The 13,103-nt window shown below is 37.5% G+C and overlaps 1 protein-coding gene across 14 annotated transcripts; it reads right to left on the reverse strand.

The window, feature by feature from the left end:
* TRIM59 (tripartite motif containing 59) lies at window positions 1-10,848 on the reverse strand. Of its 14 annotated transcripts, none has more exons than XM_074327173.1 (5): window positions 10,649-10,847; window positions 9,638-9,684; window positions 7,873-7,942; window positions 4,275-4,468; window positions 1-3,231 (listed from the first exon to the last, which is right to left on the reverse strand). In XM_074327173.1, exon 5 carries the CDS (start codon window positions 3,226-3,228, stop codon window positions 2,020-2,022), a length of 1,209 nt encoding a protein of 402 aa, XP_074183274.1. In that variant the 5' UTR covers window positions 3,229-3,231; window positions 4,275-4,468; window positions 7,873-7,942; window positions 9,638-9,684; window positions 10,649-10,847; the 3' UTR covers window positions 1-2,019. The 14 variants fall into 14 exon arrangements, with proteins under 14 accessions (XP_074183274.1, XP_074183251.1, XP_074183277.1 ...); XM_074327150.1 differs by having other exon boundaries at window positions 4,275-4,735; XM_074327176.1 differs by having other exon boundaries at window positions 7,873-7,938; window positions 9,634-9,684.
* Between the last annotated feature and the right edge of the window lie 2,255 nt (window positions 10,849-13,103).

The following is a 13,103-nucleotide window of genomic DNA, read 5'->3' on the forward strand; positions in this document are numbered from 1 at the left end:
TAAATAAAATATCAAAATAAGTTTATTAAAATATGCTTGTTATACATAAAACTAGAAGTAGTTCAGGATTATATACTTTAAATTTTACAATCTCATCCTCGTGGTAAAAATACAAAAGAGAACGGCATGTTTAAGAATCAGTTATTCGTATACAGGCGTACCTTGGAGATACTGTGGGTGTGGTTCCAGACCACCACAATAAAGCTAGTCACACAAAGTTTTTGGTTTCCTAGTGTATATAAAGGTATGTTTATGTTACACATATTGCAGCCTACTAACTGTGCAATAGCATTATATCTTAAAAAAAATGTACAAACCTAATTTTAAAAAGTTTATTGCTAAAAAATGCTAACCATCATCTGAGCCTTCAGGAAGTTGTAATCTTTGGCACAGATAGGGTTGCCACGAACCTTCAATTTGTTTAAAAAAAACACAAACACAATATTCTGCAAAGTGCAATAAACCTGGGTATGTCTGTACTTGACTATATTCATGCATACTACATAAAAGTCATCAAGAAATAAAGTTTTGTCTACTAAAAACTGGCAAATTTACAAAAGTCATATCAAACCGAAAATGTTGATAGGTTTATGCTTCACTTTTTAGCTATAATGCTTAAATTTAGATTAGAAGCCCCAATTTAATAAAAATCTTGGCTTACTTAATCTTGACACCATGCTTTAGCATGACACCATAAACTCTGAATCTCAGGGGTCTCCTATATACTAGCTATGTGGCCTTGGACTAATGACTTTTGTGTCTGTTTTTTCATCTGCAAAGTGGGGGTTCCTACCTACTTCAGAAATTGAGATTAAGTGCTTGACACATAATAGCCAACATATATTTATTAATAATAAGCACATTTCAGTGCTTATTAATATTTACATGTATTTAAAAGTACATGGTGTTTTTGTGTTGTGACTAATACTTTTAAATAATTAACTCATTGCAACTTCAGTCTAAAGTTAATACTTATTTCTATTTCTATTTCAGTTGCTGAATATCTATCTCCCTCACCTCCATCACACCCTTCAAATGATCTTTGCCCACACAATAGTTAACTGTGCTGGTTATGTTCTGATTCCGGTCATAAATGGACCTAATGCATCCAGTCCTCTTAGTGCTAAGGCTCCCTTTTAAGCAAAATTGAGTAAGATTAGCACATTGGTACTTTAGCAATAGCATAAGGGAATGTTTGGCTGAAAATTTAAGACAATTACAATTAATGTGATGCTATCCAAGCTTGATGTGGATGGAATATATATTTTGTTCTAGTAACATGTTTTAGAGTTTTTATCAAAGAACTGATTTATCTGACAACTAAAAACTACACAAAAGTTAAATCCTAAAATTACACAAACCACAGAATATAAGTATTAGAAAATGTCACTGTTTGTTCCCTAACAACACTTAAGATTTCCAATAGCAATAGCTTTATTAGGAATGTATATTGGTAAAACATTTTAGGGCTCTTAAATCTGAAACCCATTAATGTCTGGATCAGGTATGTTTGATCAAAAACATCTTTCAACAACGCTTTATCATTAAATTTAGACTTTGCTGCTTGATTTTAAAACCTCAACATCCTTAGTTGCCCATTCAAAATATCCAAGCCACATCAAAAATAAAGGCATGGGCACTTGCAGGATTCTGGCAACTACTACAGTATATTAACGCTAAAAAACATATTGGTACAAGAATGTTTAAATGTCATAACAATATTAAGTAAATCTCTCAAGCCAATAAAAATGGGATAATGTGTTAATACTCAAATCAAATAATTACTAGATTGTATTCTAGTTTTCAGGCTGAAAACTAGACACATTTTGTCTCATTTCTAACTGACACATTTCTATCCAACAGAAGTTGACAGGTTTAAAATATTTCTACATATTTGCTGCAATTCTAATAGTTTAGTTTGCTATTTTATTTATCCATGCTACCCCTATTTCTCCATTTAGCAATGGTTCTTAATCTCTATACAGAATAAGCCTATTTAAATGATTTAGATTTGAATTTTCAATGAGAAACTATTTTCCACATGAATTCCTTTAGTAAATGCAAAGTGTGACATAGTATATTCTTTAAGTCATGCAGATTGTTAGATAAACTTTGGTAAACAGATAGAGGGATTTCAGAGAAACACACTGAAGTGATTTCATTTAGAAAGGTTATTATGTTTTGGTTAAAAAAGAGGATCAACATCAGTATCACAAAAATTAGTAAAACTGTAGCAATGTTTAGAATCCTACAAAGTTCAGCTTCCTTTTCATCATCCGGCCAGGAACGTGGCATCCTTTTTGAAGAAATTTTCATTTCAGGAATGAGAAGTTTCTTAATTTGTCCAATTTCTGTTCTATTCCAATCTTCTTTCAATACTTGGCTTACTCGAGGATAGATTTCAACAGGTTGGACCTCAGGGAGTCGTATTTGTCTCAAGATCTGCACATGCTGGCGGACATCATCGAGTTTTTCAAGAAATTTAAGTGGAGACTCTTCTTGTAAAGATGTTGTCAATGTCATTAATTCAAACTGCTGCTCTCTCATTTCTTTCATTCTTTCAATTTGTGGAGTATATTCTTGATTAATCAGATTGCCCACATCACAGAGAGCAGTTAGGAAAACTTTTTTCTTCTGTTCTAATGTATCACTAAGCTCCTTAAAATACTGGAGAACAACTTCCTTGTCACTTTGGACCATTTTCTCCAAATGAGATTTTTGTGCTTCTAGCTTTTCAGTAAGATGAGTAAGACCTGTCCAGTGTGTGTCAGTTAACTGTTCAAGCAATTTCTGAGGCGTGTCCTTTTCTTTCAGATAGGCACTTTGAAGATCATCTATAGGATGACCATGATGTTGACCTATGGTAAGGCAATGACCACAAACTAATTTTTTATCCAGTAGACAGTAAACATTTAATGGTTGCCTATAATGTTCAGGGCAAGTGACGATATCCGGATGGTCTTCTTGCTGGTACTTTTCAATAATAGCCCTTAATGCAAAGTTAACAGGTAAAGATTCAATACCAGATGGAGCAATTTCAATAATACTTCTGCAATTAGGGCACTTGAGTGGAATTCGTAAAGGTCTCCATATATAAAAGTTACCAGATGCCTGAAGAACATTTTCCAAGCAGTTTCTGCAAAATGTATGAGAGCATGGTAATACACGAGGGTCTTCAAATATACTGTAACAAATGGGACATGTTAACTCGTCCTCAAAATTGTGCATTTCCTAGAAAGAGAAAAAAGTATTATAAGTCTACATGTAGCAAAGATACCTGCATATATGTAAAGTTTTAGCTGTTAACCTCCAAACTGTTAATATATACTGTGCTTGTCGTTTAAAAGAAGATAACTGAGGTATTTACTAAGACTTTTTAAATGTAACTTCTTAGTAATTTAATTCTTGATAGTGCCAAAAAAATGTATACATATTTTAAGAAAGGAAAACACTGTATTAAAATTGTAATACTCAGGCGTCCCAGTGGCCCAGGTGGTTGGAGCGCTGGGCTTCTAACGCCCGAAGGCCCCAGGTTCAATTCCCACATGGGCCAGCAAGCTGCGTCCTCTACAGCTAAGATTGTGAACAACTGCTCTCCCTGGAGCTGGGCTGCTGTGAACAGCCGGAGGTCAGTGTGGGCTGCCGTGAGCGGCCAGCGGCCGCGCTGGCCAGTAGCCAACAAGAGCTGCCATGAGATGCTGTGAGCGCTGACCAATGACCAGCGAACAACTGACTCAGCTGGGGGGGAGCACAAGGCTCATAATACCAGCATGGGCCAGGGAGCTGCACCCTACAACTAGACTGAGAAACAATGGCTTAAGAAACAGGAGAGTGGTAGGGTGGGGGGGGGGGGTACGGAGGCAAAAAAAAATTTGTGATACTCAGTTTACACCAATAACAAAAGATGAATACAAGTCATGTGTATATATTTTTTTGGCATCCCCAGTATAATATTGAATGATTGATTATCTTTAAGATCTTATTACTTTGGGACAAAAATCATGCTGAACAAAACAATTCTAATTAATTTGTAATAAAATGCTTCAAAGGACAGTTATTTACATTTGTTCCTATATAATGAAGACTAAAATTCAGCGTTCTATTGAAGTTTACTTAATTATAACTATTCTGTGCAACTTTTTACATTCTAAAATGCTAAAATAAATTGGGCTTAGCAAAATTATATTCTTTAATTCAAAAGACTTCATGCTCCCAGTTGGCTCAACCATACAACGTTAAGTTCGTGAACTCATCCTAGAAAAAGAGCTACTTACCTCATTGCTGAATATCACTATGGTCACCTTCAAAGTACTCCCCTTGGGAAGCTATGCACCAATGCCAGCGCCTAGTCCACCCTTCAAAGCAACTTTGGAACTTTTTCTGGAATGGCCATAAGAACTGTTGTCGTATTACCCTTGATGTCCTCCTGAATGTTATCAAAATGTCTTCCTTTCAGTATTTCCTTTATCTTCAGGTAAAGAAAGAAGCCATTGGGGGCCAGATCAGGTGAGTAGGGAGGGGGTTCCAATACAGTCATGTGTTTAATGGCTAAAACTCCCTCACAGATAATGCCTTGTGAGCTGGTGCATTGTCGTGATGCAAGAGCCATGAATTGTTGGTGAAAAGTTCAGGTCATTTTCATCTAACTTTTACATGCATCCTTTTCAGCACTTCCAAATAGTAAACTTGGTTAACTGCTTGTCCAGATGGTACAAATTCATAACGAACAATGCCTCTGATATCAAAAAAAGGTTAGCAACATCGTTGCAACAAGTTCGCATACTTAACTGTCAGTTTCCAAAGCAAGACAGTAAATTTTTTCAGCAACTGTAACTATAAATTTCTCAGCTTACTGCACTGGACTACCAGTGTGTTTGAAGACCACTATCAGCACAGTGTAATATTCTAAAGTAATCATTTTAATTTGAAAATTTAGAAGGAAAAAACATTTTTGAATTGGTCCTGGCAATAAAAGTCAGTTTGAAAGATGAAGTGTTGATCATGACAACTGAATTATGGACCACAAAAGCATGAGCAGTAAAGAACACCTTGAGTCATCTTTCTTTAATGAAAGAAGCCCAGCAATAGTTCCGAGACCGTCCCTGACAGAACTAACTTGACCTCTTGGCAAGCTATTACTGACATTTCCAAAAACAGACACCTGACTGTTTTGTACCCTACCACCTTTTATAACCTCCTTTGTACCTATCAATGCAAGCCACAGTCCTCAGGAGTTTCTTAGCCCTGATAGAGAAAATGAAGCTACACCATTGTTTAAAGAACCATGAAAAGCAAAACAAAAAAACCCCAAGTGCCATTCATGTAAAACATTAGCTTATGAAAGAAAGTCTTCCTCTATAAAAAGATTAAAAGTTTGAGAAAATGTCTACAAATAACTAATTGTACTTTTAATAAACATAAAAACCTCTTTAAACTTTTTTAGTTCTATGCTCCTTACCTTCACCATTTTTGAAACCAAAATCTTATTCATGATTCAAATCTCAATTTGGGCCCTTCCTCCTCCCCAGGTTAGGTGCCGTTCATCTCTGCACTTAACTAGATTTTATTTAAAAGAATTTTGTAATATTTTTCTATACATTAGAATATGAGCCTACAACCAGGGCAGGAATTGTGTCTCAGCACAAGACAGGACACATAGCCGGCATTCACTCACAATTGATTGGTAAACGCTGCCTCTTAAGAGACCAATGTTAATAAAATGTCAGATCTTAGTTTTTTGGTTCATTTAAAATAGCAAAATCTCTACTTTCTAGGAAAAAGCTATATAACAGGAGAGTCCATCAGAAAATATACTCCATTCAAACTGACCAATATTCAGAACCCTAATAAGCCAGGAAGTGTCACATACAGACTAAGCTTCGATGAACATTCCAGGAAACTAACGTAATTGAGCAAGAGTACAGAAGATGACAGTCATTGCATATAAATTCAAGTGAATGCATGCTGGGAGGACTTTATGACTTTACCCTACACCTACAGAGAGCTGAAATCATGCAAAAACCACCCAAGAAAAGCAAACATGTTTCTCAGAGTATTTCAGTGATGTCAGAATTCATAATGAAGGAATAAACTGAATAGCACTTAGCAAACGAATAAAATTTGAGCAGTGGATACTTGTCAAAGCCAAACATTTTCCCTGAGAGCCCTAATTAAGGGACCCCAAAAGCTCTTTCTTTAGAATGAGGACATTCACAACAATACTGTAAAGAAATTATCTCCTGAGCTCATATAAAGATTGAAGCAAACATGGTCTTAAAAGTTTCACAGTATGTGAAATTTTTAATAAAATTCAATCAGAAATTTGTGGATAACTTGAAAATACAGAAATCAAATTCTACTCCTGGACTATACCCTCTTCTTGCTGATTTATTAAAAACTAATTTAGGTAACAAATTCATAGGAAGTCAGATACTGGTTAACAGAAGCAAGCCTGGTTGAAAATAATTATAAGGTCAGGAACTTTCTGGTTGCTGCCTGAGAAACAGAAGATATAGATGGTTATCGAGCTTAGAGGCTAGTTCCAGAAACTAGTATTAAATTTTATGTACCAGAAACTTTCCATAACCACCCTACACTCTTGAGAGGGAGACAAGGAACAAAAAACTAGCTATGTATATTTTCTAGGGTGACTATCTTAGATTTAGCTATGCTGTATGTATATAAGAACACTGGACACTAGAAGCCATATAGCAATGCCTTCAAAATTCTCAGGAAAAAAATGGCTTCCAACCTAAAATTCTATACTCAGAAAAATAAATTTGACATGAATGTTCTCAAAAATGAACACACCACCACCACTACCACCACCACTACCACCACTTTTCAGCACTTCCAAATAGTGAACCTGGTTAACTGTTTGTCCAGTTGGTATAAATTCATAATGAATAATCCCTCTGATATCGAAAAAAGTTAGCAACATCGTTTTGACTCTTGATTTGGACTGACAGAATTTTTGGTCGTGGAGAACTGGCTGACTTCCATTGTGCACTTTGACGCTTTGTTTCAGGGCCGTATTGGTACACCCATGTTTCCTCACCAGTGACAACACAGCCCAAAACATCACCTTGCCTCTCCAAAAGGTCTTGGCAAACTTCAAATCTCCTTTGCTTTTGTTCATTGGTGAGCTCCTTTGGGACCATTTTTGCACACACCCCTCTCACGCCAAGATTTTCAGTTAAGATTTTCCTAACTGTTTCTCTGTCGATGCTTACTTGGTCTGCTAGGCTTTTCACAGTCAGCTGACAATTTTGACGCACAATTCAACGAATTTTTGCAATGTTTTTGTCAGTTCTGCTCGTTACTGGCCGCCCGGACCTCTCTTCATCAGTGACACACTCTCTCCCCTCAGAAAAACATTGAATTCATTTGTACACTGCTGTTTTCTTCATGGCATTAACCCCATAACTTGGACTAATATGGCATTAACCCCATAAACTTGGACTAATATGTCCCTGATTTCACTTCCAATCTTGCCACGTTTAACAAGAAATTTAATGTTTGTTTGTTGCTCTAATTCAGGGGTGTCCAAACTCTTTTTAACGGTTTTCACCAAGGGCCATATGCGGTAAAATACACAAACAGCTGGGCCACTCACTCGAGGTAAAGTACATATTGCCTCACCTGGTTTATTTAAGTAAACTACATATATTTTTGGAATTTGCTGTGGGCCAATTAACAATGGATCGCAGGCCGCAGTTTGGACACCCCTGCTCTAACTGAAGCTCAGACATTCTCGCGATGGCACATATAAACACGCAACAACAATAATGTAAGCCACTCATCAAGATACCACCACACATCCATAGGAACACAGCTGTGAGACACTTATATACCAAGGTTATGAAACCTTACCGAGCTGTTTGTACAGTGCTGCCAATGTAAGTGCACGGTGGCAAGTTCGCGAACTTAATTGTCAACCTATCTAAATCAAGAGGGGAAAGAAAGGAACAACAAATGTACAGTTAGCATTGACAAAAGGAAATAAACCAAATAGAGAAAAAATCAAAATTATAGAGAATTTCTGACATAACTCTAAGCTACTAGATCTGAAAATCCGTAAGAAATGAATTATTATCTATATCAGTTCAAATACCAAAGATGACGTGAGAAGATAAAGCAAACCATGAGAGAAATTTCCGGGTTGGAAAAGAGCTACTCTGAAAAAAAGGGGGCGAGGGGGAAATCTTCCCTGGTTGAGGTCTTTCAAATGGTCAAGAAACAACTTCTTGTTCAGCTATTCCAGAATATAAAGATATAAAGTTTGCAAGTTGTTTTGAAGATAGTATAACATGATTCCATAACCTAACAAAGACAACACAAAGCAAAAATACTTTCAAAAGCGGATACCAATGTAAAATCCTGAACACAATATTAACAAAAATAAATCCAGAGTACATTTAAAAAATACGACACAATGACCAAATAAGGTTCTTTTCAGAAATGTAAACTTAATTCAGTAACAGAAAATTATTCAATTAGGTAAATGGAGAAAAACTGTAAGTCACACCAGACGTGAAAAATGCACATAACAAAAATCAATGAGGCGTCCACAATGGCAGAAAGTGAAATAGTGGTTGCCAGGAGCTAGAAGGAGGAGGGAATGGACAGTTATTGTTTAGTGGGGACACAGCTTCAGCTTGGGAAGATGAAAAAGTTCTGGAGATAGATGGTGGTGATAGTTGCACAACTCTACAATTTTTTAAGTTTCTTGCCATTATCCAGCCTCTTCTTTGCCAAATTAATTTTAGAATCAACTTGTATTATTTTATAATTTTACAAAGCCAAAGAATAAGATAAAAGGAACGCATTTAAAATGTTATTTTCCTCCAGTGAGTACTAACAGCCCAAGTAAAAACTGATAACTTATTTCAACATATGCTGCCTTCTCTTTTTACTTCTGAATTTCTAAACTTTTTACGCAGTCTTTCTCCAGAGGGCTGGCTGATTTCCTATGGAGTCTCCACAATGTCTAACCAGCCTATTATGGATGGTCAGCACTGATAACATGATGGAGAATTAAGCAGTACCAAAAATATCATTACCTATTCTACTGTGTAAATTATTTTTTAAGTTTTAATTCACTAATGTGTTATTGCCTTTCATCTCCAAACATGAATGGTTATAAAACATTCATTACATTTTACAACCTCTGAATAGAAATTATATTTACCACATTATAGAGTTAGATGACTTGCTCTAAGGACTTACACCATAAGTCAGCTACGAGTCTGGGAAAATTCAAGAGATGCTACCACCCAGATTGGGGCTCACATCTTTGTTGCCATAACTGATAAAAAGCACATTTCATGCAATTCAAGACTTACTTTAGAAATACTACAACTGTGTATGTTATATACATAGGGCAAGATTGTAAACCTACTTTTGTACATGTAAGTGTACAAAAACAATGAAGGATAGCCATAACTTTCAAATTAAAAAAAAAAAATTCTATGGTGAGATTTGATTTTAATTCTGCCTCTTTGTACTACTTTCCTGCATTTTGACATCAACCTGTTTGCCCAAATTAAAAAAGAAACTATTAATGCAATTTAACCAGAGAGTAAAAGTTTAATGAAAATTTCTTTCTTATTCACTTGATCCTCCAGAGCTTACCTACTTTGTTGTTTATCTTCTCCAACTTTTTCAGATTCTTTTATTCTTATTCTAAAATTAAAATAATTTTATCTTAATGTTTTAGAATGCACACCCTCAAAAAATATATTAAATAGGACATCACGGGAATAGTTATTTCACTCTTTGATGTTTACATTCCCTATGCCTCATTGTGTTTTTATTAACAGAAAAGTAGTGACACATATCAACAGTTATTGGAGCATTAGGAGATGTTTCATTTGTACCTTGAAAGTCCCAACAGTTTTATGACCAAATTATCTCAAAAGGCCTCTTTTACACTGTCAAGTATCTTTTGAGCTCTCAAAAATATCAACAATGGTGATGACACAGCAAACATTAATGGTAATTTTAGACTGTTTAAAGTTAACTGGAAAAAGCATCCATGGCACTTAAAGATGTTACCAGCTTAAAACTACAAATATTGATTTACATTTTTCCTATCAAAACGTCTGTTCATCTTTCAATTCTGCCATTTAAATGTTGTGGGACCCTGGGTCAGTTTTACCCAATGCATGTCACAACTAGTGTTTCACATCTGTAAAATGGGCACAATTACCCCCCCCCCTTAAGTCCTCAAAGAACCTCTCACAGAGAAAGGGCTCAAAATAGCACTACTCTTCCCCTTCCCTTTCTCTAAGGTTCATGAAAATTCTGCCGGGCCTCCCTAATGTGCCTCCACCGCCTCGGTGCCCTCCGCCCTAAAACCCCGCGATGCAGACCAGCTCAGCGGAGTCGCACTCCTCTCACCCTCACCAACAAAGAGGGTCTTCCCCCTCACAGAAATGTAATTCCACACTGGACGGAAGAAAACGAGGTTCCCCAAACTCCCCATCCGGACAACAGGGAATAGATGCAGGACCCAAGCCCACTCTCTCCATCATCAAGCCCCTCCACTTCCCTTCAAACGCACTCAATACACCAGCCTCTGCTACAAGAAAAGAAGGGGGATCCAGGGTCGACTTCCCGGACCGGAAGAGAAGACCCTTAGACTCACCACGCGGAGGGAGAGAACCAGGCAACTTCACAGACCGAAACAGAGATCGCCGGCCTCCAAGCGGACGCCGAAAGTAGCTTGGTTTCCCCGCCCTCCTCCCCCCCGAGGAACTTCAGGTGCCTCGACGGGGCGGGGCTTCACAGAGCCTCATGACGCAGGCGCAGTCTCCCGGCAACATTCAACTGGGTAGCATTCGCCAATGGGAAAGAGCGCGGGGCTGCTGTTCGAAAGTAAACAGCCTACGGCGCCTGCGGATCACGGAGGGGGCGTGATCGCGAAGTCGGCTCCCGGCCCACGACCGGCTTTCTGCGCCTGCGCACTAAGCGCGGGCTGTTTCTCGAAAGCTCTCAAGGCGAGGTAAAGGTGGCGCTTCGGTGTGTCGGGGCGGGTCTGGTAGCTGCGGCCTCGGGTGGGGGTCCCACCTCAGGAAACGGAGTGGCGCCAATGGCCCCGAGAGAGGCGGAACCAAGCGGCGGCCAACGAATCCTACAAGAAAGATTCGTAGGACTGATGTTCACATAGAACCATGGACTTCAAAGCGCAGCGTCTTCCATTGTTACCTCACAGGTTCCCTGCTCAGAGAAGTTTCCACCCACCTTAAGGGCGCACGCGTTCCAGTGGACAAGGTCCGGGCCCAGCGGTCCTTTCCTGCTGCGTACAGAATCTGGAGCCCTGGCCCTGCCCGAGGACTGGGCTGAGCGTGGGAAGAGGGGCTTCTGGTCATTTAGAATTCTCTGTGAGAAGTAACCCTATGAGAGCTGCTGGGAACTTAGGACTCATTAGGACAAGCTCCCTGCTGTTCTTCTTACCACCACCACCCCCACCCTGCTGCGCTTTTCCATTTTATGAAATTATTGCCTAGAGATGATGATTGTTGGACAAAATTCCTGATTTCCAATTCAATTTCTCCACCAACTTCCTATTTCACCTTCTTAACCCCTTAGAATCAGAAAACATAAACTTCAGTGGTCCTTTTTCCTTTTTTAAGAAACTTTATTCAGCTGTATCTCAAGACACACTCATCACAGCTTCCTTCTCTTCACTATGCTTAAAATTTTTGAGCCTTGCCATATTGTATGTTGCCAGTACATTCAGGTTTTCAGCTCTTATGCAATAAATTAACAGGAAAATGTTAAACGCAATGTAAAACAAGTAATAACATTGAGTCCTGAGTCAATCTCAGATGTCTTCACCAATTCACGTACTGAAAAGGTTGCTTTTATGGTGTGTGGATTCCAGCTATATCCAGAGAAACCTAGTTTATATGGTGGTAAATATATATTTCGATTTTGTAATGCACATATATTTTCTATTTAAACATTAGCGTCTTCCTAATAGATACCTTTTTAACTTCCTGTCTTAACAGTACATTGTGAATATCTTTCCATAGCAATAAATGTAGTATACTTCTATGTAATCATAATGGGGGAAAACTAAAAGCATTCTCCTTAAGATCACGAATAAGACAGGATGTCCACTTACTAGTCAACATAGTACTGGAAGTCCTAGGCACAGGAATAGACGAGAAAAAGAAAAGGCATCCAAATTGGAAAAGAAGACGTAAAACTGTCACCATTTGCAGATGACATGATACTATATATAGAGAACCCCAAAGCGTCCAACAACAACAAAAAAAGAACAATTAGAACTAATAAATGAATTCAGTAAAGTAGCAGGATAAAAAATTAATGTCCACAAATTGGATGCATTTTTATACACCAATAACAAACTCTCAGAGAAATTAAGAAAACAGTCCCATTTACAACTGCATCTAAAAATGATAAAAGACCTAGAAAAAAATTTAACCAAGGAAGTAAAAGAAAATTATAAGACATTAAAGAGAGAAATTAAAGAAGATATAAATAAATGGAAACATATACCATGCTCAAGGATAGGAAGACTTAATATAGTTAAAATATCCATACTACCCAAAGCAATATATAGATTCAATGCAATCTCTGTCAAAATACCAATGGCATTTTTCACAGAACTAGAACAAATAATCCTAAAAGACCCCAAGTAGCCACAGCAATCCTGAGAAAAAAAGAACAAAGCTGGAGGTATCATGCTACCTGCTATCAAACTATAGAACAAGGCCATAGTATCAAAACAGCATGGCACAGGCATAAAAACAGACACATAGATCAATGGAACAAAATAGAGAGTTCAGAAATAAATCCATGCCAGTATGGTCATTTAATCTACAACAAAGGAAGCAAGAATTTACTTTGGGGTAAAGACAGTCTATTTAATAAATGGTGTGGGGAAAACTGGACAGATACATGCAAAAAAATGAAACCGGATCACCTTCTGACACTATATACAAGAATAAACTCAAAATGGAATTAAGAATAAATGTAAGACCCAAAATCATAAAACTCCTGAAGAAACTATAACTCTCAGACATTACCTTTAGTAATACTTTTACTGATACATCTCCTCAGACAAGGGAAAC

The sequence above is a fragment of the Rhinolophus sinicus genome, linkage group LG01, assembly GCF_036562045.2.
Source record: "Rhinolophus sinicus isolate RSC01 linkage group LG01, ASM3656204v1, whole genome shotgun sequence".
Taxonomy (NCBI): Eukaryota; Metazoa; Chordata; class Mammalia; order Chiroptera; family Rhinolophidae; genus Rhinolophus; species Rhinolophus sinicus.

Coding starts and splice junctions, on each gene's coding strand:
- TRIM59 (XM_019732048.2), bottom strand. CDS start 3,228: ATGCACAATTTTGAGGACGAGTTAACATGTCCCATTTGTTACAGTATA.